At 29.9% G+C, this 24820-nt stretch overlaps 1 protein-coding gene, 1 non-coding gene and 1 pseudogene across 3 annotated transcripts; 2 read left to right on the top strand and 1 right to left on the bottom strand.

Annotated features, from left to right (window-relative positions):
* Nucleotides 1–1174: 1174 nt before the first annotated feature.
* Nucleotides 1175–1247, bottom strand: TRNAR-CCG (transfer RNA arginine (anticodon CCG)). The gene has a single exon. It is a non-coding gene; the product is annotated as a tRNA-Arg (tRNA).
* Nucleotides 1248–2346: 1099 nt separating this feature from the next.
* Nucleotides 2347–3876, top strand: LOC108323076 (cell division cycle 5-like protein; annotated as a pseudogene).
* Nucleotides 3877–9799: 5923 nt separating this feature from the next.
* LOC108323130 (low-specificity L-threonine aldolase 1) lies at nucleotides 9800–14190 on the top strand. Of its 2 annotated transcripts, none has more exons than XM_017555493.2 (10): nucleotides 9800–9935; nucleotides 10827–11280; nucleotides 11684–11795; nucleotides 12250–12300; nucleotides 12490–12561; nucleotides 12653–12785; nucleotides 12892–12950; nucleotides 13169–13269; nucleotides 13826–13892; nucleotides 13977–14190. In XM_017555493.2, exons 2-10 carry the CDS (start codon nucleotides 10838–10840, stop codon nucleotides 14013–14015), a joined length of 1077 nt encoding a protein of 358 aa, XP_017410982.1. In that variant the 5' UTR covers nucleotides 9800–9935; nucleotides 10827–10837; the 3' UTR covers nucleotides 14016–14190. The 2 variants fall into 2 exon arrangements, with proteins under 2 accessions (XP_017410982.1, XP_017410981.1); XM_017555492.2 differs by lacking the exon at nucleotides 9800–9935 and adding an exon at nucleotides 10243–10430.
* The last annotated feature ends 10630 nt before the right edge of the window (nucleotides 14191–24820 follow it).

Here is a 24820-nt window from a genome sequence, read left to right as displayed (position 1 = left end):
CTTAAAAAAAATATGTTTAGCCAATAAAAGAAAATTAAATATGTTTAACCAATTAAAGATTTTATCTTCATATGTATTGTTGTGTAATTATTCTATATAAGCAAGCAATTAAGTTCATTAAACCTCTTACAAAGTCTATGTTAATCTGATTACAGTGTTTGTATATAATTATTTCACAGATTAAGAGTTCTTGGATTTGTAATAGATTGAGAGTTAATTGTATTTTTTTTCTTGTTTCAAAATGAATATTTAAAAAAAAAAGATCAATGAACGGACTCTGACCCACATGACTTTTATAGATATTTTAGTCTAGTAAACTTTTTTAATATGAAATTTTTGGTTCTCTGAATTTTTCTGATCTCAATTCATATGAATAGGGTCAAACCATGTGAAATGACCAAATTGATAAATTTAACTGTAATAAGATCTTAACTTTCAATTTAGTCAACTAATTTGAAATTAAAGTCATATGATAAAATATTATCATTTCAAAATCTTTTCTAACAATTTTTATACATTTAGTTTTTGTTAACAATGTAAATTATCAAATAATTATGCAAAAGGGTTGAATAACCTTATCTCATAGAAACCCAATATTAAATGTTACCGACATTCACAGTAAAATTTTAAAAAATAAATAAAACACAAACATAATTAAGTGTACAACTTATAAAACAATACTTGTCCCAGAAAAGACAAGTTGAGAGTTAATTAAGAAAACGCTATAAAGATTTTTTTTTAATACTCAACTCTATTATATAATATAAGTGTGCCTATATTAATTTTGACGCAATAAATTAATTTTAAAATAATAAATGATTTGGTTCAATTATAGAATAAATAAATCTAATTTCAATAAATTTTAATATCAATTAAATAAAATGATTTTTTATAGTTTGAAATAATTTTTATGATTTGATAATAGATTTTCTAAACCAAATTTATATCTAAAAGTATGAATTATCATTTTAAAATCTACGAGTGTTGGTTTGGTACATTCTTTGTCTAAACTTTTAAAAAGTACATATCGAACTATACATGTTATTGCACTAATGATAAGTAGGATTATGCACTCGACTTTAAATTGGAGATTATACTATTATTATTTCAGATAATAAAATTTGAAAAATGACAATGGTATTGATTGATATAATGAAAAAGTATTACGATTTAACGTTCACGATGGGACTCGAACCCACAATCTCCCGCTCCGGAGGCGAGCGCCTTATCCATTAGGCCACGCGAACTTGATCTATTTTTAAAACTTAAATAGCATATTTAGAAATTTACTATTTGACTTCATTGCTTTGTTAAGAATTATGTTGTAGATACTACACAAGGATGAAATAAACGTTTTATAGGTACCCTTTAAATTCTTTAATTCGGTTTGTTTTTAAAATGATTTTTTTAAAATTAAATTGAAAATAATAACTTTAATATGTATATAATCTTAACTATGGAGTATATTAGACTTTTTCTTTTTGAACATTAGCAACAGTATTTAAAGAAATGGAAAAAAGGAAATCATTTCCATGAAATGTACCATTTTTATAATGGACAACAAATTTGAGCATTTTTTTATGCTTATATGATTCTTCTCTCTCTTTTACTATATATTTAAAAGATAAAAAGTTTTAATTTTTAAGTTTAACTAGTATTTTGATCATAATATTTATATATTTATGGAATTTATTCAATATTTTCTTTCCTAGATTTTATTGTTGTTTTATTTAAAAAGAATTTAATGCAGTCATTTTTGTTAAATTAGTGTTAACACCATCTGAAATATGAACACGTGTCTATTTTTAGTGTTTTTTTTCATTCTTCACTGTCCATGACCTTTTTTTCATTTCTCCCTTTCATTTCCATCATCCACCTTCCACCCTGCTCTTTGCCATTTCTCATTTTGTTCTTCACCATCTTTTTCATTTTCCTTTAGTGAAATCGTGTACATGTAGAATGACTTCCTTTATAGAAGTCGTAGAAAATGTATACGACTTCATTTCAAATATAAAAAATAAAAGAAATGGTGTTCGTTGAAGTCGAATTTATGAATTTTACTTCTGTAAAAAAAATGGAGAATTATACTCTTCAAAAGACTGAAGGAAAGTAAAGAGGATTATTTCTTATCTGGATAATTTTATATCATTAAGAAAAAAAAAAGGAAAATATTTATCACGAAAACTTTGCGATAGATTGAAGTAAGTGTTTTCGTTCATAATTATGTATATGAAAATTTGTAAAAACTATAAAATTTAAGATCTGATTTCATAAATTAAAATATAAAATTGCTTGCCTTTATATCCTGGTATTCTACTGCATGACATTCGAATGAAACTTTTTTAATTGCGTCCTGGGGAGATTGATCCAAATCCTGATTCGAAACCTGCGCGACCTGATCCTGTTGATATGGATGAAGATGAAAAGGAGATGCTTTCTGAAGGACATGCCGGTTAGCCAACACAAAGGGAAAGCAAGCAAAAAGGAAAGCTTGGGAGAAACAGCTTGAGGAAGCCAGGAGGCTTGCTTCTTTACAAAAGAAGAGAGAATTGAAGGCTGCAGGAATATATATTAGGAAGCGGAAGAGAAGAAAAGGAATAGACTACAATGCAGAAATTCCATTTGAGAAAAGGCCTCCTTCGGGTTTTTTTGATGTTACGGATGAAGATAGACAAGTGGAACAGCCCAAGTTCCCTACTACAATTGAAGAACTTGAAGGGAAAAGGAGGGTTGATATCGAGGCACAAATTTTCATGTCACGGATGAAGATAGACCAGTGGAACAGTCCAAGTTCCCTACTATAATTGAAGAACTTGAAGGGAAAAGGAAGGTTGATATCGAGGCACAACTAAGAAAGCAGGACATTGCAAAAAATAAAATTGCACAAAGGCAAGATGTCCCATCTGCCATATTGCATGCCAACAAGCTCAATAACCCAGAAAGAGTAAGAAAGAGGTCAAAATTGATGCTTCCACCTCCCCAGATTTCTGATCAGGAATTGGATGAAATTGCAATGTTGGGTTATGCTAGTCATCTTGCAGGGAGCCAGGAACTTGCTGAAGGTAGTGGAGCAACACTTGCCCTTCTGGCTAATTATGCGCAGACACCCTGGTCAAGGAGTGACTCCTCTTCGGACCCCTCAGAGAAAGCCAGCTGGTAAAGGAGATGCTATTATGATGGAAGCTGAAAATCTGGCCAGGTTGAGGGAGTCTCAAGCACCATTGTTAGGCGGAGAGAACCCGGAGTTGCATCCTTCAGATTTTTCGGGTGTCGCCCCAAGGAGAAAAGACATTCAAACGCCAAATCTAATGCTGACACCTTCTGCAACTTCTGGAGGTGCAGGTCTCACTCCTAGAATTGGCGTGACACCCGCAAGAGATGGTTCTTCTTTTAGCATGACACCAAAGTGAATTCCTCTTGGGGATGAGCTACATATTAATGAGGACACGAATATGCTTGACAGCTCTAAACTTGAGCTACATAGACAGACTGATATGAGGAGAAGTTTGCTATATGGTTTAGGAAGCCTTCCACAGCCCAAAAATGAGTACCAAATAGGATATGTATGATAGAATAGCTAGAGAAAAAAAGAAAGAAGAAGCAAGACAACAGGCATTGCTTAGAAAACGATCAAAAGTCCTGCAACGGAAACTTCCTAGGCCTCTTGTTGCATCATTAGAGCTTATAAGAAATTCCTTGATAAGAATTGATGGGGACAAAAATTCCTTTGTTCCAACAACTTCTATTGAACAAGCTGATGAGATTATTAGAAGGGAGCTTCTAACTTTACTGGAGCATAACAATGCTAAGTATCCCCTTTATGATAAAGTGAATAAGGAGAAAAAGAAAGGAGTCAATGGATTTTCAGGAAGATGAAGTGAAAGATGTATGTCTTTACTTATGTGTCTGCCTCTTAGTTTCTTTATTTCTCTGTGATGAGATCTCATTTTCTTCAGTTGAGTTTTAACACAAGTAACTTGACTCCTGTTTTGGAGATACCTCTCTTTTGATGCAGAACCTAAGACTATAATGACCTTATCCATTTATTACTCTAGATTGTTTTTAAATTGTATTCCCCTTCCATGACTAGATTCCCAAAATACAAACTACAAAAATCTCTGCACAGACTAGTGAAATTGAAATAATTTGGATTTGTCAATGTTCCATTACTTCTTTCATATATATATATTGGTCAATACATGTCTTAATATTTTATTCGGGGATTTCCTTATACTGCTATTATCATGAAACTTCTTGTCAATGCCGAGTTGGTAATTATTTAATGAAAGTGTAGCGTATGAAAACTGAATATTATTAAATGTCAGTTAATATTTTGAAACTTGCCACTGCACACCAGTGTTTTACAGGTTTACAATTTTTTTCGAATTTATTCTTTTTTTTTTTAATTTGTCAACGTCAGTGGTACGAAGAGAGCTTGTGAAATAGAATGCTTTAAAGCTTTGCAGAAGCAGGAACAATTAGCAGCATCACATAGGATACACAATCTATGGGCTGTAGTGCAGAAGCAAAAGGAACTTGAAAAAACTTTGCAAAATAGGTACGGGAGTCTAATTAAGAGCTGGAGAAGATGCAAAATATCATGGACCGATTCAAATTACATGCACAACAGCATGAAGAGATTGAAGCAAACAGCCATGCACCTGAGTCAATTGAGATCACGGAGACCATGACCAATGATACTGATGTACAGGGTACAGAGAATTGTGAAGTTGTACCTCACTCGGAGGAGGATGAAAATGCTCTAGCAGTAGCAGTTGAGTCATCGCATGATGGAACTGCTGGGCAGCAGGTTGATATTGTGCAGGACCAGGCTACTTCTAGCCCCCAGTAATGAAATGAATGTAGATTCTCATAGAATGCAAACGATACATAACACTAATGTTAAAGTTACAAATGATTCACCAGCTACAGAGAATGGTGCACAAAAAATGGATGGTAACAATACTACTGAAGGCATTGCTGACAATGAAGAGACCATGCCAGAAATGGATGGTATAGTGGAAACAAGTAACCTCAATCATGGTGTATTTGCAGCTGTGAACCCACGTGACAGCAGCTTGGAAGAATACAATGCACTTGCAAGTCCCACGTGGATAAGAGATAAAAAGTCAATCGTGGATCAGAGATAAAAATTCAATTTATAATATATAAGTTTGCAAATCTCAACTTACAAATCCATTTGGTGAAATTAAATTAGATTTAAAAATCTCTCTTCTAATATGGTATCAAAGTCTGCACTTTACCGATCTCAACCTGCATCTCTCTATTTTTCTATTATTCTAACTGTGTCTCTGTCAGAATCATATAACCACAAAAAATCTTTTCACTGTTGTTTGTATGTGTTGGGATGCATTTTTAAATTAAATAAAATAAAAGTCGAGGCCTTAATCTTAGTGATTGAAAAGAAACTATGTTAAATACATTTCTAGGTTAGATGGGATAAATGTCTAGATTGGATGCGTTACTGAATTAGATAAAAGGAAGGTATAGTCAAGACATAGTAATTGAGAGCATGCAACGAAAGAATGGCTGGAGAGCATTTGGAAGTGCGGTTAAACGTCACCGCGCAGTTGGAAGGTGCGGTTCACATCATACCGTACTTGGAAGCGCGTACCACGCCGCCGCAACTGGAACTGCGGTAACGTACTTCATTTGAATTTGGAATTGCGATGAAATTTTCTTTTAATTTGGAAGTGTGGGTCTTTCTTTAATTCTTTATTTGTTTTAATTTACTATATTTAATGGTTTTATAATTTAATTTGTTTTTTATTTTTTTATTAGTTTATTTAAATATTTAATATTTTACTGTTAATATTTTTATATTTGATATTTATTTAAATATTATTTTTAATGTAATTAATTTTTTTTATTTCTAAATTTAAATTTGTTTGTTAATTTTTTAATCTATAATTATTTATTAATATTTTATTTTTCAATATGAATTATTATTAAATTATTTGTTGTATTTTTTTTTAGTTTTTGATTAGTTTATTACTTTAAATTTAATTTATTGTCTTTTTGTGATTTTTAATTAAACTATTATTACACTTTTGTCATATTTTATTACATGAAGGATGTAACTGTATATGTGCAGGGAGCATCACTCAATTTAAATTTGCCATCTACACACATACATGTGTTAATATATTTTGTTTAAATATTAGTAGCGAGACGAATATTATAATTAATATCTTTACCCGACTTATCAATTACTGTATATGTGGGATATTGTTTACCCATTGTGTAATTTTTATGCATATTGTCGTTAGAATATAGAATATGTTTCTAATACATATACCAATAAATGCATTAACTTAGTGGGTCTTGTGATACTGTTGGCAAAAATAAAACATCAATATAATAATTTTAAAAGTGGAGAAGTCGTGATAATTTAGTACAACTTCACTCAACTTACGATTTTGACTTATTAAAAAAAAAATCCAAATTAGTATAACTTCAATTAAAATTAAAAAAAAATACTTGAAATCGTAACCAGATGACATGATTTCAGATTATATCACAATACATTTAAATTATACCAAATTGACACGATTTCAATTAAAATTAAAAAATGTATAATTCACTCAAATGGTACCAAACTACCACTGCTTTAATTTATATCATAATACATTGAAGTTGTATCAAGTTAATACAAAATTACAACACACTGAAAGTGGTATCAAATTGACACAATTCCTTCACAATAAAATTATACCAAATTGGTACGACTTGTCCACTTTTATATATATATTTTTTTAAATTTAAACCATTTTAATAAATTTAAAAACAAATTACAGCATTTTGATATTTTGCCTATATTCTTTGCATATAGGTACGAGAGGAATTTCCAAAATTACCACTAAAACTTTGTCCATTTTCTTAACTAATATCAGTTACCTAATCCATACTAAAACTCATGAATTTGTTTTTTCAAATACAACTAGAGCATGGAATATTTAAATAATATGATTATTTATATCTACAACAAGTATTTTGTAATTTATTAAGACAGAATGTGAACGAAAAAAATAAATATATTTTAAGAAGTATATGGTTAAGTAAAATGAAAATAACCTAAATAATATTAATTAATTATTTAAGAAGTTTTTTTCACCGTATTTTTTTAATAGATTTTTTTGTCATTTTTCTTTCATTTAAATTTCAGAATATTAAGTATCAAAACTATTTTTATGTTAGTCTTATTTAGATAAGATATATTTTAGATGTTAGGTTAATTATTAGGTCGACTGTGATTTATTATTTTAGTTTTATTAGATTTATTATTATTATTATTAATTGCATTGTTACTTTATATATTATAATTTTAGTTAAATACTAAACTAACCTTACTTTTCATTTCAGATTTAATTATTTTATTAAATATTAAATTTTTTTATTAAATATTAAATTTTTTTATTAAATAATTTAAAAAATTATTTTTCATAATTCGATATATATATATATATATATATATATATATATATATATAAAATTAAATTTTGATCCATTTTGTATTGTTTTCTGGATATATACTTGGTCATTAGTAATCATTTTTATTTTATGTATTTTGGATACTAATATGAAATATCACCAAAATTTTGTCAAATTTATACATATTAAAAAATTAAGAAAAATATATTTTTTGAATAGATAAGATCTTGTGAGAATTAAAAATTTGAGATTGATTAAATTTATTACAATCATTAATTTTTTGAAATTGAATATTCTTTTGTAAGATTGATTTAAACTAAATTTTCACTTTCTTAAACATTTGAGATAAGCTCGTGTAATAACAAACATTCACTCATGAATCTTCCAATATATCCATTTAAGTCAAATATATAAACACTCGAACCATTTAACTACCACTATAGTATGCAAATATCAAATTCATGACATAAGAGTGAGCTCAAGTCAGTCAATATTTGGAATTAATCGTATTTCAGATATCCAGTAAACTTTCTTCTACTATTTTCTTTTTATTTCATATGATTTAAATGAAGGTATAATATCTTTATATATATATATATATATATATATATATATATATATATATATATATATATATATATATATATATAGGTTCTACTATTTAATACAAGCTTTCAAACAATAATTTATATATCATTATAAATTTATGATCTCAATTAAATAATGTCATATATGAAAGTTATCTACCACAGTGTATGATGAAAAAATTTAATTATATGAAATTTATCTACTACATTGTACAATGAAAAACTTCAATTAATTTTTTCATATATCAAGTTTCCTTATTATTTTTTTCTCTACTTAAAAAGTAACCATAATGATAAGTTAATAAATATAAGAAATTAATTTCCTTATTTCACGCAAGTAATTATTGAGTTGTTTATGATATACCATAACCTCTCTCACTTTCTCTTTTAACTTTCTCATTAAGCTTGCCTTATATTTCCAATATTTCTTTTTAATAAATACATTAACTTTTATCTGATATAAATATTACTACTAATGTGGTTTATTGAGGATAAATTATAAAATAAATAATTGGTATTTATTGAGACTGAAAATATTTGTTAATTTTATGAAATAAAAATTACAACCGTAATTATTTTAAACTGTGAAAATATTAAATTGTTGTAGAGCAATGATATTCCTCGCGGAAGGCATATGTGAAAAGGCACATTAGTGAGTTTTAATTTTATTTTGAAGTCAAGACATTTTCAAGTCACAAATGATTCTATTATTTTAACAGTCAACAAAACTCTTAAATAATTTTACATTTATTTTTATTTTTTATTTACAAACATAAAAGTTAATTTTTTAATATCAAAATAACCTAAAATCGATTGTCAACTTATACTAAAAAGAAAAATTTCTACAAAGAAATAACGTCATAACTTTTAAGTTAAAAGAAATTCGAGGTGAATTTTTTAATTAGATTTAATAATAATGTAAATGGGTTCAATATGCAAAGCAAATTTTGATTTCGTGTACCATTAAAGTTCAAACACACCCTTAGCCGCCAAAATTGTACACCTAAAAGGCTGCTCAGCAGGGATGGATAAGACATCTGCAAAGGAGATCCCAAAAAACAAATAAATAATAAATTATAATTAAAAAATAGATTAAGTTAAAAATTGGTTTAAAAAAATTAAAAGCATAAGGCAAGGCAATGAATGGATTTGCCTTTGCCTCTTTTAAAAAGAACCAATGATGTTGGACAGCACTTTTCCAAAAGAATAAGGAAAGTAATAATAATGAAAAAGAAATGATATTATGAGCCAATGAAATTATTGTGTGATAAGCACAAGACAGAAGCTAAGATGAAGTGTGCATAAAAGTTGAGTAGAAAATGCTTTGGAAAGAAGTGTTTTTTCCATTGGACTTTCCATGAATTTGATATTTTAATACTAAGGAAGAAGATGACAAGTGTAGAGATGAGTCAATGCCAGCATGCACAGCATTTTTGAATAATGGCTAAGATGAGTGTTCCAAAACAATAACCTTTTTCCAATGGGATAATCACAAACAGATGGCAGGAATGAATAACATTGTTAGAAAAACATCCTCCGTCAGAAAATAATAAATAAAAATTAAAAATTGGTAATTAACGGAGTAGAGAGTACAGTATAAAAACCGGTATAAGTCTTTTCATAATATGCAAGAAATTTTAAATATTCCCATTCAAAAGTTTAAAATAATAAATTTACTGATAAAAGGTGGATTTTCCCTCGTTTAGATGTATACTAATTTATTTTCTGATTCCACTTGCACTAATTTATAATTAGTGTATCTATATAAGTATAACTACCCTTCTCATGGAACTCGGAAAACCATAAAGCGTTAGTTTCTCGCACTGCATGCACTTCACCTGAACTCAGACTGAGCCGGAGCTAGGGTTGCCTGCGATCTTCTTGAACCTTTATCTGGTAAATTGGATTGACTCTTCTAAACTCAAAATTCATCGTACAAAAACATGTTTTTCCTCTTGTTCCTTTCTCAACCACTAAAAACAAATTATAAGAATAATGATGATGTGCACACTTATCTGTCCTCTGGTCTTGCTTTAACTTCTGCTGATGAATGTACAGTTGTCTTAGAAAGATAACAAAAGAAGGTTCACGGGTTGCCTTGCTCTTGCATGTGTCATGTCCTTTGCAGCAGTTGCGTCTTTTTATATGTGTTTTTTTCTTCACCGTTTCTTATATTCCACTGTATTTTGCATTCTGTTTTCTATTATTGATGTTATTATTTTATGTATTCTGTTTGCTTTCCCAAAATAGGAAATTCGACCATATTTTGTCTTCCAGAAGTGTCTAGTCTGTGATATTATATTTCGTGGTATCTTTGTTATTATTTTTCTGGAATTTTGGGTGGAGAGTGGAGCCTGTTTCAAGATTATCATCCCTCCTCTCATTTTACTGGTAATTTTCGGTGATTTCTTTTTTGTCCGTGTTTTGTTATGTCTTGAAAGAATTGTTCAATTCGGCTCCTAAATTCTTGGGAATTTTTATATTACATTTTTTTTATTATCATTTAACGTTGATTGCGGAGATTACTACTGATACGTGATTGTGCTTCTGTCTGTAATTTGTTACTGTTGGAGTTATGTGAAGACTGCTGTTATTATCGAAAATACTAATCATCTGTAGAGTAGGAGACCTTTTTTGTGTCGTGATCATTTTTTACGAGTGTTTCTCCATTAGTGAATTTGAATCCAACAGTGGTGGCAGAGAAATTCACCTGAAGCATCTTTTTGTTTAAAATTGGTGATTGATTCTTTTGAAATTGGATTTGTTGTTTGGCTTTTTTTTTTTTAGTTGAGGAGAAGATGGTGACTAGAATCGTGGATCTTCGGTCAGACACAGTTACGAAGCCAACGGAAGCCATGCGGGCTGCCATGGCAAGTGCTGAAGTTGATGACGATGTTCTAGGCAATGACCCTACTGCTTTTCGCTTAGAAGCAGAGATGGCAAAGACAATGGGCAAGGAAGCTGCCCTTTTTGTTCCATCCGGCACTATGGGGAACCTTATAAGTGTACTTGTTCATTGTGATGTCAGGGGAAGTGAAGTTATTCTTGGAGACAATTGCCATATCTATATTTATGAGAACGGCGGCATTGCAACTATTGGAGGGGTGCATCCAAGACCAGTGAAGAATAACGATGATGGAACCATGGACATTGATTTGATTGAGGCTGCTATCAGGGACCCAAGGGGGGAGTTACTGTATCCAACCACCAAGCTTATTTGCTTGGAAAATACTCACGCAAAGTAAGCACTTAAGAACTTAGTTTAAACGTCCAAATTGTGTATTGTAGATTTGCCCTTTGTTTACAGACACTTGTAACCTCTTCTCAATTATATTGGTTGCTGGGTGGAGATGCTGCCTCTTACAAGGCCTTCAGTGATCGCAGCAGACCATTTTATTTGTTTTTCTAGTACTGCATCATTGCCCCATGCGGTGTTACTGGAGACACGGGGGATTATTTTCTTAATGCAGTGACACCACTTCATTGCTCTGTACACTCTTGTTGGTTATAGTTGCCACATAGCTACCACAATGATTTTAGGCTCAGGGAATTTGCTAGTTTTTATTGAATTTTAAATATTCCTTTCTGCTGATAATTGATTCAAAACTATATAAGCATTATGGCTCACATTTACCTGAATGCAGCTCTGGTGGCAGATGCCTCTCAGTTGAATATACAGACAGAGTTGGGGATTTAGCTAAGAGGCACGGACTGAAGCTTCACATTGACGGAGCCCGTATTTTTAACGCGTCAGTTGTGAGTACATTTTTTTCTTATCTTTTCCTATAAGTATTTATTATAATCATGGGCAAGTTGTATTGTGGAGAATCCCGTAGTGACTTTCCTATCTGCCATCCTAGCACAGGGCCTGGTCACAATTTATTTATACGTGTATAATTACTTTCAGAAATAGAAGAAGGGATATGACAATGTGAATTTACAGTCAAATCAATTTGAAAGAAAAGATTGTTTGCCATTGAATGATTAGATGTGACTTGTACATTTGTTTAGTATGAAGTGAGATAAGCTGTTATATATTATCTGATCCCTTCACTGCCTATTTTCCACTGAGTGGCATAATCTTATCACTTTTCTTATTGACAGTTGCCTTAAATTATATATCTACCTTTTAATCTTTACCTTCCTGTTTGCTTTTGGTTTCTCCTTCCTGCTAACATACGCATTCTAACTAAAAAGTTTGGCTTTTCAGGCACTTGGTGTTCCGGTGAATAGGCTTGTCCAAGCTGCTGATTCAGTTTCCGTATGCTTTCTGTTCTTTTTCCTGTTTGCCTACAATTCATTATATTTCTTGGCCTTTATCTAATTTATTGATGAAAGTTCCAGAGGACTGATTTTATGGTCTGTTGCATATGAAATTTATTGCGTCTATCATACCCCATTGAATAATAGTAAAGCAAACTGACTTTATTTCTTTGAAAATATGAATTAGGTTTGCCTATCTAAGGGTATAGGTGCTCCAGTTGGATCTGTTATTGTTGGTTCCAAGAATTTTATTGCCAAGGTAGTTCTATACTTTTAGAGGGAAATTAATTGCAAGTAGGTTCTTACCGAACAACTGATGTTCAAGTCTTGTTTATCTATTTTTTTTGCAGGCTAGACGACTCCGGAAAACCCTAGGAGGTGGAATGAGACAGATTGGTATCCTTTGTGCTGCAGCACTTGTTGCCTTGCAGGAAAATATTGGAAAGCTAGAAAATGATCACAAGAAAGCTAGATTTTTAGCTGGTAAATGTCACAGTTTTAGATGACTCCATGTGGAGTCCTGGTCTGTTTCATGAATTCTAATTTTCTTAAACTTACTATTGTACTATAACTTTTTCCTTTCTTTTAGATGGATTGAGGGAACTTAAAGGACTGAGAGTGAACAGCCTTGCTGGGGAGACCAATATAGTGAGTATTTAGAATCTAGTGCAGTGTAACTTGTTTATATGATGAAACTTCATTGTTGCTCTGTTTATTGTGTTTTGATGGTAAACTCTGTCTTGTTTACGTTTTATTTTTTAATTTCTGTCCCGATACTGAGCCTAGAATGCCAAGTGAAAACAACATAACTATAACTTTTTTATAAATCCCTTAAGGAACCACTGAGTTTTTCTTTATGATACTAGGTATTCATTGACATTGAAGATGGTATGCGGACTGGGGCAGAAAAAATACGCAAGTACTTGGAAGAACGTGGTATCCTTGTGATGCAGGAGAGCTCATCCAGGTCTTGTTTCCCCTCAACAACGTTCAGTCTGTTATAAATTATTGAAATAATTGCAAACTTTACAATGAAGTCAAGTCAGTACTATGAGTTCTTTCTGAAGTTTAATGCACTATGACATAAACCTCGGATCCTTCAAAATTCATGTTTTAATTGTTATTTTGTTGACTAATATCTCTTTATTTGTGTACCCAAACGTAATCAGTGAATCAGCAGTTGATCTTTTCTACTTTTTTTTCAGCATAATGTCTTCAGTTTCTTGAGTCGATGTGGCATGTTTATCCAAATGTTGGAGAAACTTGTACATCAGTTTTAGAATATTTTTATTGTGGGACCTTTTCTCTAAGTTTAAAATTCACTCTTATTTTGCAATACTTTCAATTTTGACGGTGTGCATCTGTTGTGTTTTCTTTTTGTTACCATTTCAATGAATAAACGTGAATATTATGACATTTTTCTTTTATAGAAAAAGGAAATGTTTGTTCTGAAAAAAACATGTGATAACAATTCCATTCCATGACGAAGGCAAGAGGTCAATAACAGTGTGTGTTGATTTCAGATTGAGAGTTGTTCTCCACCACCAAATATCTGCAAGTGATGTGCAATACGCCTTGTCATGCTTTCAGGTGATGTTAACCCTTTTCCTCTGCCTGGCATATAATTTTTACTGAAAGCTGGAAGATGAAACTTTCTTTTGTTGTATATTGCAGCAAGCTGTTAAGGGAGTAGAAAACGAAATGGGCGACTAGTGGAAGAATTTAAACTTGTTACCTTGTTGACATAGTAGTAGTAATGAAGAAGAAATGCCGTGTTCCCTTTTCCTTTGCTCATTTTATTTTCTTTTATGTACTACCCTAAAGGACACACATGGATTTGCATCTTTGATGCCGTTCCCTGTCATCAATTATTTTTACTTCTGTAGTAGTTCCCTTGCTAATTTAGATCATTGTTAGTTACTGTCTTGTCATTGTGTATGTTTAGGGTATTCTTCAAAGTTTGCCATATATTTTTAACATATATCATTTATTAGTAGGTGAATTTGATGGGCTTAATCTCTTTCAATGGGGTCTAGTGATAGAGAAAAGGTTTCGTGTATTTCTGCAGTTCCATACCATAGTTGTAATGTAACTAACGCATTATTAACTACACACAGGTTAATTTCAGAAAATTTTCTCACTAACGTAAGCAACGCAATATTTTATGTACGTGATATAAGGTTCGGATTACATGTAAACAAGGTTAATTGAATACTAACAAGTATTTTATGTATAACAAATATATGGTATATTAAAATAACATTTAAGAAAGTTTCTTTAAAAAAAAAAGGTTTATGAATAATTAATGCGAGTTAATAAAATGTGAAATTACAAAATTATAAATTTGTCTAATTTTAAAAATTTTATAACTGAGAATGAATGTAAGTAATAAATAAAAACAAAGATAAATTTTAAGAAATTGTATCTTAATTTAAGTTAAAATTGTTTTGCACAATTCCATAACTTTGTATGCTTCAATTATTGAGATTTAACTGGGGCCATAGTTTTCTGAAAGTGAGCAGTAGAAGTAGTGGGTGATCTTGGGATGATTGGAGTTTGAAAAGTTTGAATTGTGTAAGCTTGTACGTTTGTAGAAAAGATGGTACCTACTCCATTGTATTGTTGGATTCATCAGGTATCGGATTTTGCTGCAGATTGAGTGGTTTCACACGGTTTCAACATAAATTGAACTAAATTGTAATTGTAGATAATTTTTTAACCTTTTTATAAATAGTTTTCTTTTTAAATTCTGAAAAAAAATATGTGGTGGCAGGCCCATTTTCGAAGGGTTTAGTGGGCCTTTTTTTTTCTTTATATGTTACCCGGTAATCTTATAATCTAAAAGAATAAGGTTAAGAGAGATATGTGATAGTAGATCAATTTTTGAAGAATTTTATTAAATTCATTTGTGAACCATATTTATTAGTTATGATTGAGTACGTAAGGGGTTGGGTGACTTTTGAACAAATGATAAGATGCTATAAGAACTTTTTATTAAGGGGATACAATTCTTAATGACAGAAAAAAAAAAGGACTTTTAGAAAAGGGATTAGAAGGTAGATAGGCAATGTCTTGAGGATACAGGAAAAAACAAGGATAACACATTGCATATTATAGTATATGGGTTTCAATATTTCTTGGCTAAAACAGAATTTAAGAGAGACAGTCTATTTAAATTTGTAGTTCCAAAACCTTGTAATCATTTTAAGAAAAACATTATTAAAATTTGAGAAGTGTACAAGTATACCGATCAGAATTGATTGTCATTAAGCAGATACTAATAGGTCAGATTGCCTTACGCTCTACAAATGTACGGTATTAATGATTAATTATTGGGTTTGATTACCTAAAATATATTGCACTAATGGTTAATCAATGGATGTGGCTGTCACAAGCCTGTCCAGGTACAATCATCTTTTACTATCCCACATCTCTTTATGAAACATATCTTACTTGAGCGTCAGAGTGTCTTCTGCAGGTCAAAGTGGATTGCATTCTCCGAGAGGATTGAAGATCAAAAGAGAGCAGAGCGAGCAAGGAAGGACGACCGACCCTCGGACCAATTCAATCGAAACATTTTGGCGTCCACTGTGGGGCCGAGCGGCATCCCCATGAAGCCACGAAGAACCAGACGCGCGCTCGATCTTGACATCGCTACTTCGGATCAACACCAGGTTTTGCAACAAGAGTAAAAAATTCTCTAATAATTCCTAAAGGCATGTCTTTTGTTTTAAGAACTTTCAGCAACGTTCAACCCCACATCCAACCTTGACAGGTTCCAGTTTTCATTATAATATAATTGTTTAACCCATATTTTTGTGAGTAAAAATATGCTGCACAGGAGAGTTGCGTTCAACCTTGTGAGGTTCTACCAACTCTTTAATTATAAAATATTATGCACATAATGGTTCAAAGCTGCGTCCAAACTTGTCAGGTTCTAACAACTCTTAATTTAAAATTATAAAATATTATGCAATGAATGGTTCAGAGCTGCGTTCAACCTTGGTTCTACCGACTCTTAATTTTAAATTATAAAATATTATGCACGGGATGGTGGGATGGTTTAGAGCTGCGTTCAACCTTCTCAAGTTCTAACCACTCTTAATTTTAAATTATAAAATATTATGCTGGTTAAGAATTGCGTTCAACGCACGAAGTCAGAAAAATGACTATTGTCTCAAGCCGCTCGGGGGGAAGTCATAAAAATGATTTTAGAAATCCCCGCTCAACGCAGGAAGTCAGAAAAATGACTCTTGCCTTAAGACCGCTCGGGGGGAAGTCAGAAAAATGACTTCAGAAATCCCCGCTCAACGCAGGAATTCAGAAAAATGACTCATGTCTCAAGTCGCTCGGGGGGAAGTCAGAAAAATGGCTTCAGAAATCCCCGCTCAACGCAGGAAGTCAGAAAAATGACTCCTGCCTCTAGCCGCTCTGGGAGAAGTAAGAAAAATGGCTTTAGAAATCTCCACTCAACGCAGGAAGTCAGAAAAATGACTATTGCCTCAAGTCGCTCGAGGGGAAGTCAGAAAATTGGTTTCAGAAATCCCCGCTCAACGTAGGAAGTCAAAAAAATGACTCTTGCCTCAAGCCGCTCGGGGGGAAGTCAGAAAAATGGCTTCAGAAATCCCCGCTTAACGCAAGAAGTCCGAAAAAGAACTTTTAGGTCAACTAGTCAACAGGTTCAGCTTTGTCACGTTCTAATGCCTTTTCATTATAGAAATAAATATCGAAGCGTTTACTTTATTTAAAAGCATGTTTTTTGGAGTGAAAATCCCTTGTAGAGAAAAAAGTTTCAAAGAGAACTCATTTTCTGTTCAGTCTAAGGAACAGATCCAAAGAGAACTCCTAGAGTTCGTCGCTCGGTACATAGAGCAATGAAGACTTAAAGCATCGAAGATAGACTCCCTAAATACAACGTGAGCGACCTCTTCTAAATCATAATAATCCCTACGCACCTCTTTTAATAAAGAGCTTGCTCAGACTTGGGAGACTTATGTACTATATGAAGTATACCGATCGGAATTGATTGTCATTAAGCAGGTACTAATAGGTCAGATTGCTCTACAAATATACGGTATTAATGATTAATTATTGGGTTTGATTACCTAAAATATATTGCACTAATGGTTAATCAATGGACGTGGCTGTCACAAGCCATATAAGTAGACCACTGATGTCCAAGTACAATCATCTTTTACAATCCCAATAAAATATAGACCTGTTTATGAAACATATCTGACTTAAGCGTCAGAGTGTCTTCTGCAGGTCAACAACTCATCAAAGTGGATTGCATTCTCGGAGGGGATTGAAGATCAAAAGAGAGCAGAGCGAGCAAGGAAGGACGACCGACCCTCGGACCAATTCAACCGAAACAAGAATAAAAATTAAAACTTAATTTTGAAAACCCTACGTACTTGATAACTCGTACGAATATGTTCTATAACATTTTTTTCCCAGGTTTATTGGTTCGGATCGGGTTTTGACTCATCCCATTACCATTTTTTTGTTTCCGATTGCCGATATGATTCGTCTTGAAAACTGCTTAGTGATCTAAATCTGAATTTTTCAGCAATTAGTTGAAGGGTGATAATAGAATAAGGTTAAAAAATTGTTTAAAATTTAACTCAATTTTATAAAATCAATTTATGAAAAAAAGTTTACACTTCATTGTATATATAAATTGGTTTTATATCTAGTTAATGTAAGATTTCTAATATATTTCTCCCGTTTCAAGGTATATACATATCGTACATAGAAATCGACATTAATTAGTAATTTAATAGCGAATAAAATAATATATCTTACAAATTTAGTTAGAATTGATTTTAAATCATGATTCTGATATCATGTTAAGAAGTAAACTTAAAGCTTAATTCAATCTAAAAAATCGGTTCGAGAATATTAAATCTAGTTTATCCATTAATATCTAATCTCATACAAAATATATATATATATAAATGTAAAAAAAATATGTTAAAAATTTCATTATTAATTAATAATAAAATCAATTTAAAATATATAAATAAATATAAACTTTACCTTAAAAACTTATTTTGTGTAATTAAGTTAAATTTAAAAATTTAATTCTTAACCAGATATTTAAAAGAAATAACGAGAACCGAATATGAAATAAAAACCATTAGATTCGCACAGAGTAGTGAGCCAATATTTTAGATATTATATATTTACTTTTTCGAAAAATTTATACTTCTTCATTTTCTACTAGCTAGTTGAAAATATAATGCGAAAATCCTATAACTCGTGACCAAATTATAACACTACTCATATAGACTCTCTGACATGTATTAAAGATACTTTGTTTACATCTTCTAAGGAAAAAAAACTTAATAGAAAAAGAATTAAGAAATATAAAAAGGTATCGATTAGATTGAATTGGACCTCTCATTTTGATAATTTCAATTAAAATAAATAAATGAAACGCTAGAAAAATTTCTATCATTTTAACGAAATACAAAGATTAGTATTGATTATCTAAACATTATTTTAAACGAGATATTATAATTTATATATAAAAAGAAATCTTTGTGGTGAGAACAATTCATTGTAGTATCTGAAAATTATGAAGTAAATAATAATTGTCTCACTTTTTTCAGTCCATTTACACATATACATTTGTTTATACACATAAAATATTTTATCTACTTATAAATTTGTCGGTAGTTAACCACCATAAAACATATAAATTATCCTTAAAACATAATATTTTTTTATCACTTTTCAATTCAAAGTTATTAATGACATTAAAACAAAATTATTTATTCACGTCAAAGGTTTTATGTCAGGTAATGTAAAAGTCTGTGTAAAAAAGCCTAATAGTGTTTTTTTAAATAAATTGAAGAGTTTATCCTCGGATGCAACCACAACAAATGTTTAAGTCAATATTCACGTCGACTTTTTAGTAAATTTCCATCAAACCCATTATAGTCTAATATAAGTTTTTATTTTTTTATATTTGTATCCATGAACATCTCACTATAAAAAACACATTGAAATGCTCTTTTGATTATTGTTTCATTTCTAAAAAGTGTGGTGGTTTAGAGGTACTTTTTCAATAAGTTTTCATTTTTAGTAAATGAACATGTTATGAAGAGTTTTTCTGTGTAATAAATTTCATCGTTGATGTGTGGTTATTGAAGTTTATATTTTTATTTGAGTGTAACTATTTTTGGGAACTTGAATGAATGTTCATTTTTTTTATTCAATGTTTATCAAAATTAACCTTTAGTTTTATCATTGGTTCATCCTTTTAGCAATAAAAAAACTAATGAAAGGATTTTTCTTGAATGTGTTTCAGTGTTCTATATGGGATATCATGTATTTTTTTAATCAAATTAACAAAGAGTTAGTGATTAGTGAAATTAAAAATAGAGATTAGACTACTCAGGAAAAGATTAAGTTATACAAGTTTAATGTATTTAAGGAAATGATAATCTTTTGCTTTGATGTCCTTTAACTTTTTAGAACTAAATATTTTTCTCCAGTATTTTGATTTTTGTCATTAGTTTTTTTTTTCTATTCATCATCTCTTCTTTGGAATCAAACTCCTTTTGTTTAATAAGAATACGAAAACTTTATGTTGGTTGTTTGAAGAACCTCATGTGAAATTATGTGTCTTCTATTACAATGTTAGACTTTGTTAAATGTAAAAGGTATTTTTTATATGGGTGAGAGAACATCAAGATTAATGTTTTTCCAACACATCCTTTATTGTAACATATCTATTTTTAAATAACTATACTAATTAGTTTAATTTAACTTTAAAATATAATTTACCTTCTTTGATCATCTTCATAAAAAACAAAATGTTTCATATTTCATCTAAGTTTAAACATTGAAATACCAATCAATTAGCTTTTAAGAAATATCATGACTAAGTAAAATGAAAATCACACTAACAAGGATAATTAATAAGAAGAAAGCAAACAAATAAAAACTCACTTATTATATATATATATATATATATATATATATATATGTATATATATACTATGTAAATAAAGTTTTTAAGAAATAAGAAGAAGAAAAAAGGAAATAACTAGATTCATAAAGTTTAATTTTTCATTAAATATCACTAATCATAATTAAGAAAGAAAGAAATAAATAAATATAAAAAAAATTGGTATATAAATAAGTGGAGTGAAAGAGATGATAAAAAAGTAAGAAAAGAAAAAGACAAAAAAAAAGGGAGAGAGTCTGAAAGAGAGTTAGTAAGAGAGAGATACACTGGACTAATGAATAGAAAAAGATAACCTTCTAAAAAAGTTACAGCGTATTAGTCTAATAAATAAAATAAGAGTATTATGTTAAATTCATCTTATATTAATTTTAATAAAGTCAATTTTTTTAAGTATTTATTTATTTTGAATTATAATTATTTTTTCATTTTATTTATTTTTAATTATTGTTGTTTTTTTATTTATATTTATAATATCTAATTTATCTCCTAATGCATTAATCATCTGTATTAATTTATATATTTTTATTATATGTGTTTATGACAATCTAATTCATACCTAGTTATTTGTTTAAAGTTTTTTTTTATTTATTATTTAAACATCATTTTATAATTTGAAAATATATATTTAGAACAAAATAGAGTAGAAGTAAATATATTTTTTATTCAATAAACTTAGATAAAAAAGAAAAAAAACTTGTACGTATTATTATTTCTATATATTTTGTATATGTTTTGGATGATGTATAAATTATTTGTCAAACAAAAATCACATCTTGATAGTTGTCCTATTTTATGATACTTGAAAATGTTACAAGAGTATGTATCTTGGGAAAGAATTTTAGATTAGCTACAATAAGTTAGATATCAAACTAATATTTCGGAATTCACAATGCAAAATGAAATACAAAGATTATGAGGGTATAAAAAAACATTTACCGAATAGGTGAGCTGATACACTCTAACCTAAGATATTCTTTACCAAACTTCAAATCATCTAATACCTCCTCAACATCACCAATATTAAGTAGTAAGTATATTTCTAATTTGTTGACCAACAAAATTTATATTATGACTAATGTTTTCTTCAACAAAATTTTATCATAAAAATATTTTTTTAATTAAAAAACTATTATTTATAAAATAGTGGAGGAGTTACACTTGTAACTAGATAAAATTATAAATCAATTATTCTTTTAGTATACATATACAGTGTAAATTAAGTTTTTCTTTTAAATAAATGCATTATCTTTAAAATGAAATTAGTCTGGGTATAAAATAATTTATAAAATTTATTTTATTTAACTTTATTCATACATAAATTAATTTTAGTTTGTAGAAAGGTTTCATTTCTTTTCTTATTTTTTAAAGTATTTATGGAATAATTCTAAAAAAAACTATTCCAATTTTGAAAAAGAAATTCTTTAATACTATGGAAAACTGTATTTAGTGAAATCCCTCCATGACCAAGGGAATTAAGGAATTTTTCTTTTCTTCTTCCAAGTTAAAGTTGTTTAGACATTTTTGGTATAGGTCCTCCAACCAAGAAAAAAAAATTAGAGTAAGGGAATTTTGAGCAAAATCAATAACAGGTTAATGTGTAATTTTTTAAGATAATGCAACATATTCCTTTTCAAACATAGTTTTAGTTAAAATTGTATATTTCGTATTCTTACACCAATTTCTTCACTGAAAAAATAGAGAAATTAAGATTATTCTTTAGTCATAAATAATGTAAAAAAAAAACAAGCACAAAAATGAACAGATAATCAATACACTTAAACATTATAAAACTATTGTCTATACAACTTTTAATAACATTACAATGTAAAATGTCAGGTAAAATGAAACATTTTTTTATATAAATTTTATAACTTGAAAACTTTGAACAAAATTGCCATTTGCTATTCACAAACTTTCATATTCTTTTTTCCTCCGTTTTTTAACTTTCATTGTCATCATTCAGATTTTTTTTTTATTTTTAGGGACATTTAATCGTATGTGTGTAAATTTATTTATTTAAGAAATTTGTCTTGAGTCGAAATTTCTGTTGTTTTCTTTAATTTTATTATTATGTTTATATGATAGAAAAAGGAATAAAAGGGAGGGTGAGAATATAATTATTGCTGAAAGTTTTTGGTTTGGCTTCAATACAACAATCCCTTTGTTTTTCTCTTCTCTTCTCTCTCTTCATTCCACCTCTTCACAGTTCTTCTTTCAAAAATTTATTTATTATTTTCATTTCCGAAAATAAAAGGTGGAAACATCGAGTTTGTAGAAACTAGATTATTATAATAGCTAACAAGATTTCTATCTTCAATTTTTAGATTATTTCTCTTTGCATTAACTATTTTCTTCATTATTTTATGTAAGATTTTTGGAGGAAGAAAATTCATGAAAAATCTAAGTTGATCTTTTGGGTTGTGTATATTTAGGGTAGCCTTGGAAGAAAATTTGGAATGTCTTTAACAAATCCTAACTCTACTTTAATAAAAAATATAGCTTATTCTAAATTTAATTACTTGACTTAGTATGTGTTTTCTAACCGTAGTCTAATATAATCACAAGTTAAATTTTTTTTGGAGTATTCTGATTTGTTGAGCATAAATTTTTTTTTTTAGTATTCTCATTTGTTGAGCATAAGTTTTGTATTAGAAACGCTAGCTTTGCTTTAACGGAAAATATAACTTATTCTAAATGTAAATCTCTTATTTAACAAAGGGCTAAACATTTTTTTTAAACTTGCTTAAATAATTTGTAAATAAATAGAAGATGCTAAGAATGTTTATACCATTATATTTACAATTTTTTTCTTCTCATTTTCTACTAAATATACAACAAAAAAAATTATTTATTTTTTTCTCTTCCAAACAATTTATTAGTGTTCTTATTTTCTTAGTTTGTCCTTTTCTGCTTCTTTCTTCTCATTTACAGTTGGATAAATCAAACAAATTATAATAATTAAGATCGAATGGGTCTGTGTGAAATTTGATTGTAATTTAATTTCAAAAGTTGAGCATGAAATATGTTTATCACCATAAAAGAAGATAAGTATTTTTATTAATCTAAGAAATTTCTCTACCAATTAAAAAATAATGTTTTAAAACACTTATATGCATCAAGGATAGATTCTCTTCGGACAAATATTATTTCATCAAATGTAAGAATCTTAGTCGCAAACATCTAAATATTTAAGGAACATAGTTACGAACCTACTAACAAAGTATTTTTTTTTTAATAAGATAATTTTAAAGAAAAAATATTAATATTTAAAGTATAATTAATAAAAAATATGTATCTAGGTTCAAAAGTGAAAAGAAAAAGAAAAAGTTTAAATGAACAGCAGTGAATCATTTGCATGTTATTATATATATATATATATATATATATAAAAGATGAACCATGAAGATGAGATGATTGGCAACATGCATGGATATCTGAAAAGGTGGATCATATTGATGGCGATGATTCATTACCGATATATTAATTTATCTTATATGTGATGGTGGCTCTTCTGTAGATGTATCATGATCTTCTGCGTCTGTCTTACATGCACTGAGACAAAAAATCCATGACATTATTCATGCATTTTGATTGCTATTATACGGTGTTGACGCTGGTGATTACAGTTTAAAGAAATAAAAAAATATGAAATTGGTTTCCCGTGTCATGTTAATCCGTGACGAGCAAATAATCTGAACTGGTTTTTGTTGCTTTTGTTAGTCAAGTTTCTATCATATTTTGGTTTTCACTTCCACTTGCTGCGATTTACCTCTGTCCTCCGACGGAGTCTCTGACCTAAACCTGTCTCAGGTGTTGGTGTTTGTGGGCGGCATTGATATCCATCTTCCATGGTCACTTTCTTGAGGTTAACAAATGCAGAGAGATGTGTGGGGGGGTCTTCTAACTCACCTTAATTGGCCAAATACAAAAGGGAAATCAGTGTCACATGTTCATACACCTGCACTGCACATGATGAAGATGTCAGAGACCCAAAATTAGGTTTCTTTTTGTATACATGAAGGTTGAAAAAGGTTGAGAAAGGAGTGGGTCCCACATCGGTGTAATTACTAATTAGTGTATCTAAAAAGAAAACCTTGTGCAATGAATTTTAGCTTTTAAAATTGATTCGAAAAGTAATTAAATTTGATGAGATTGTAGGGGGCACGTGGTGGTTCTGGTAGGCACGCGCTGAGAAGCCATTGATGATTCTGAGGGATGAGTGTTTTTGGTTGGAGGTGATGAGGCACTAGCAAAATTTGCCACCCTCAAAGCAAATGTAGGAACATTAAGAAACAGAGGATGCCACACTTGAGAGCCGTTTTGTTCCCCAGAAATGAAGGCGGGGACCATCTTATATTAGGCCTATTTAAATCTTTTATTCTTTCCATTTCAGGCGCAAACCTAGTTTACTCAAACTACAATACGTAGATCTATCTATTTATTGGTTCCTACCACAACCACATTAGCTTATAGGCCCAATCGTTGGACATCCCAAAATCACCCATGCTCCTCTGCCCCTATTTCTAGCTTTTGAGATTAC

Source organism: Vigna angularis, chromosome 3 (assembly GCF_016808095.1).
Source record: "Vigna angularis cultivar LongXiaoDou No.4 chromosome 3, ASM1680809v1, whole genome shotgun sequence".
NCBI classification, from domain to species: Eukaryota; Viridiplantae; Streptophyta; class Magnoliopsida; order Fabales; family Fabaceae; genus Vigna; species Vigna angularis.
The sequence above is the reverse complement of the archived record's forward strand: the minus strand, read 5'-3'. Positions and strand labels throughout refer to the sequence as shown.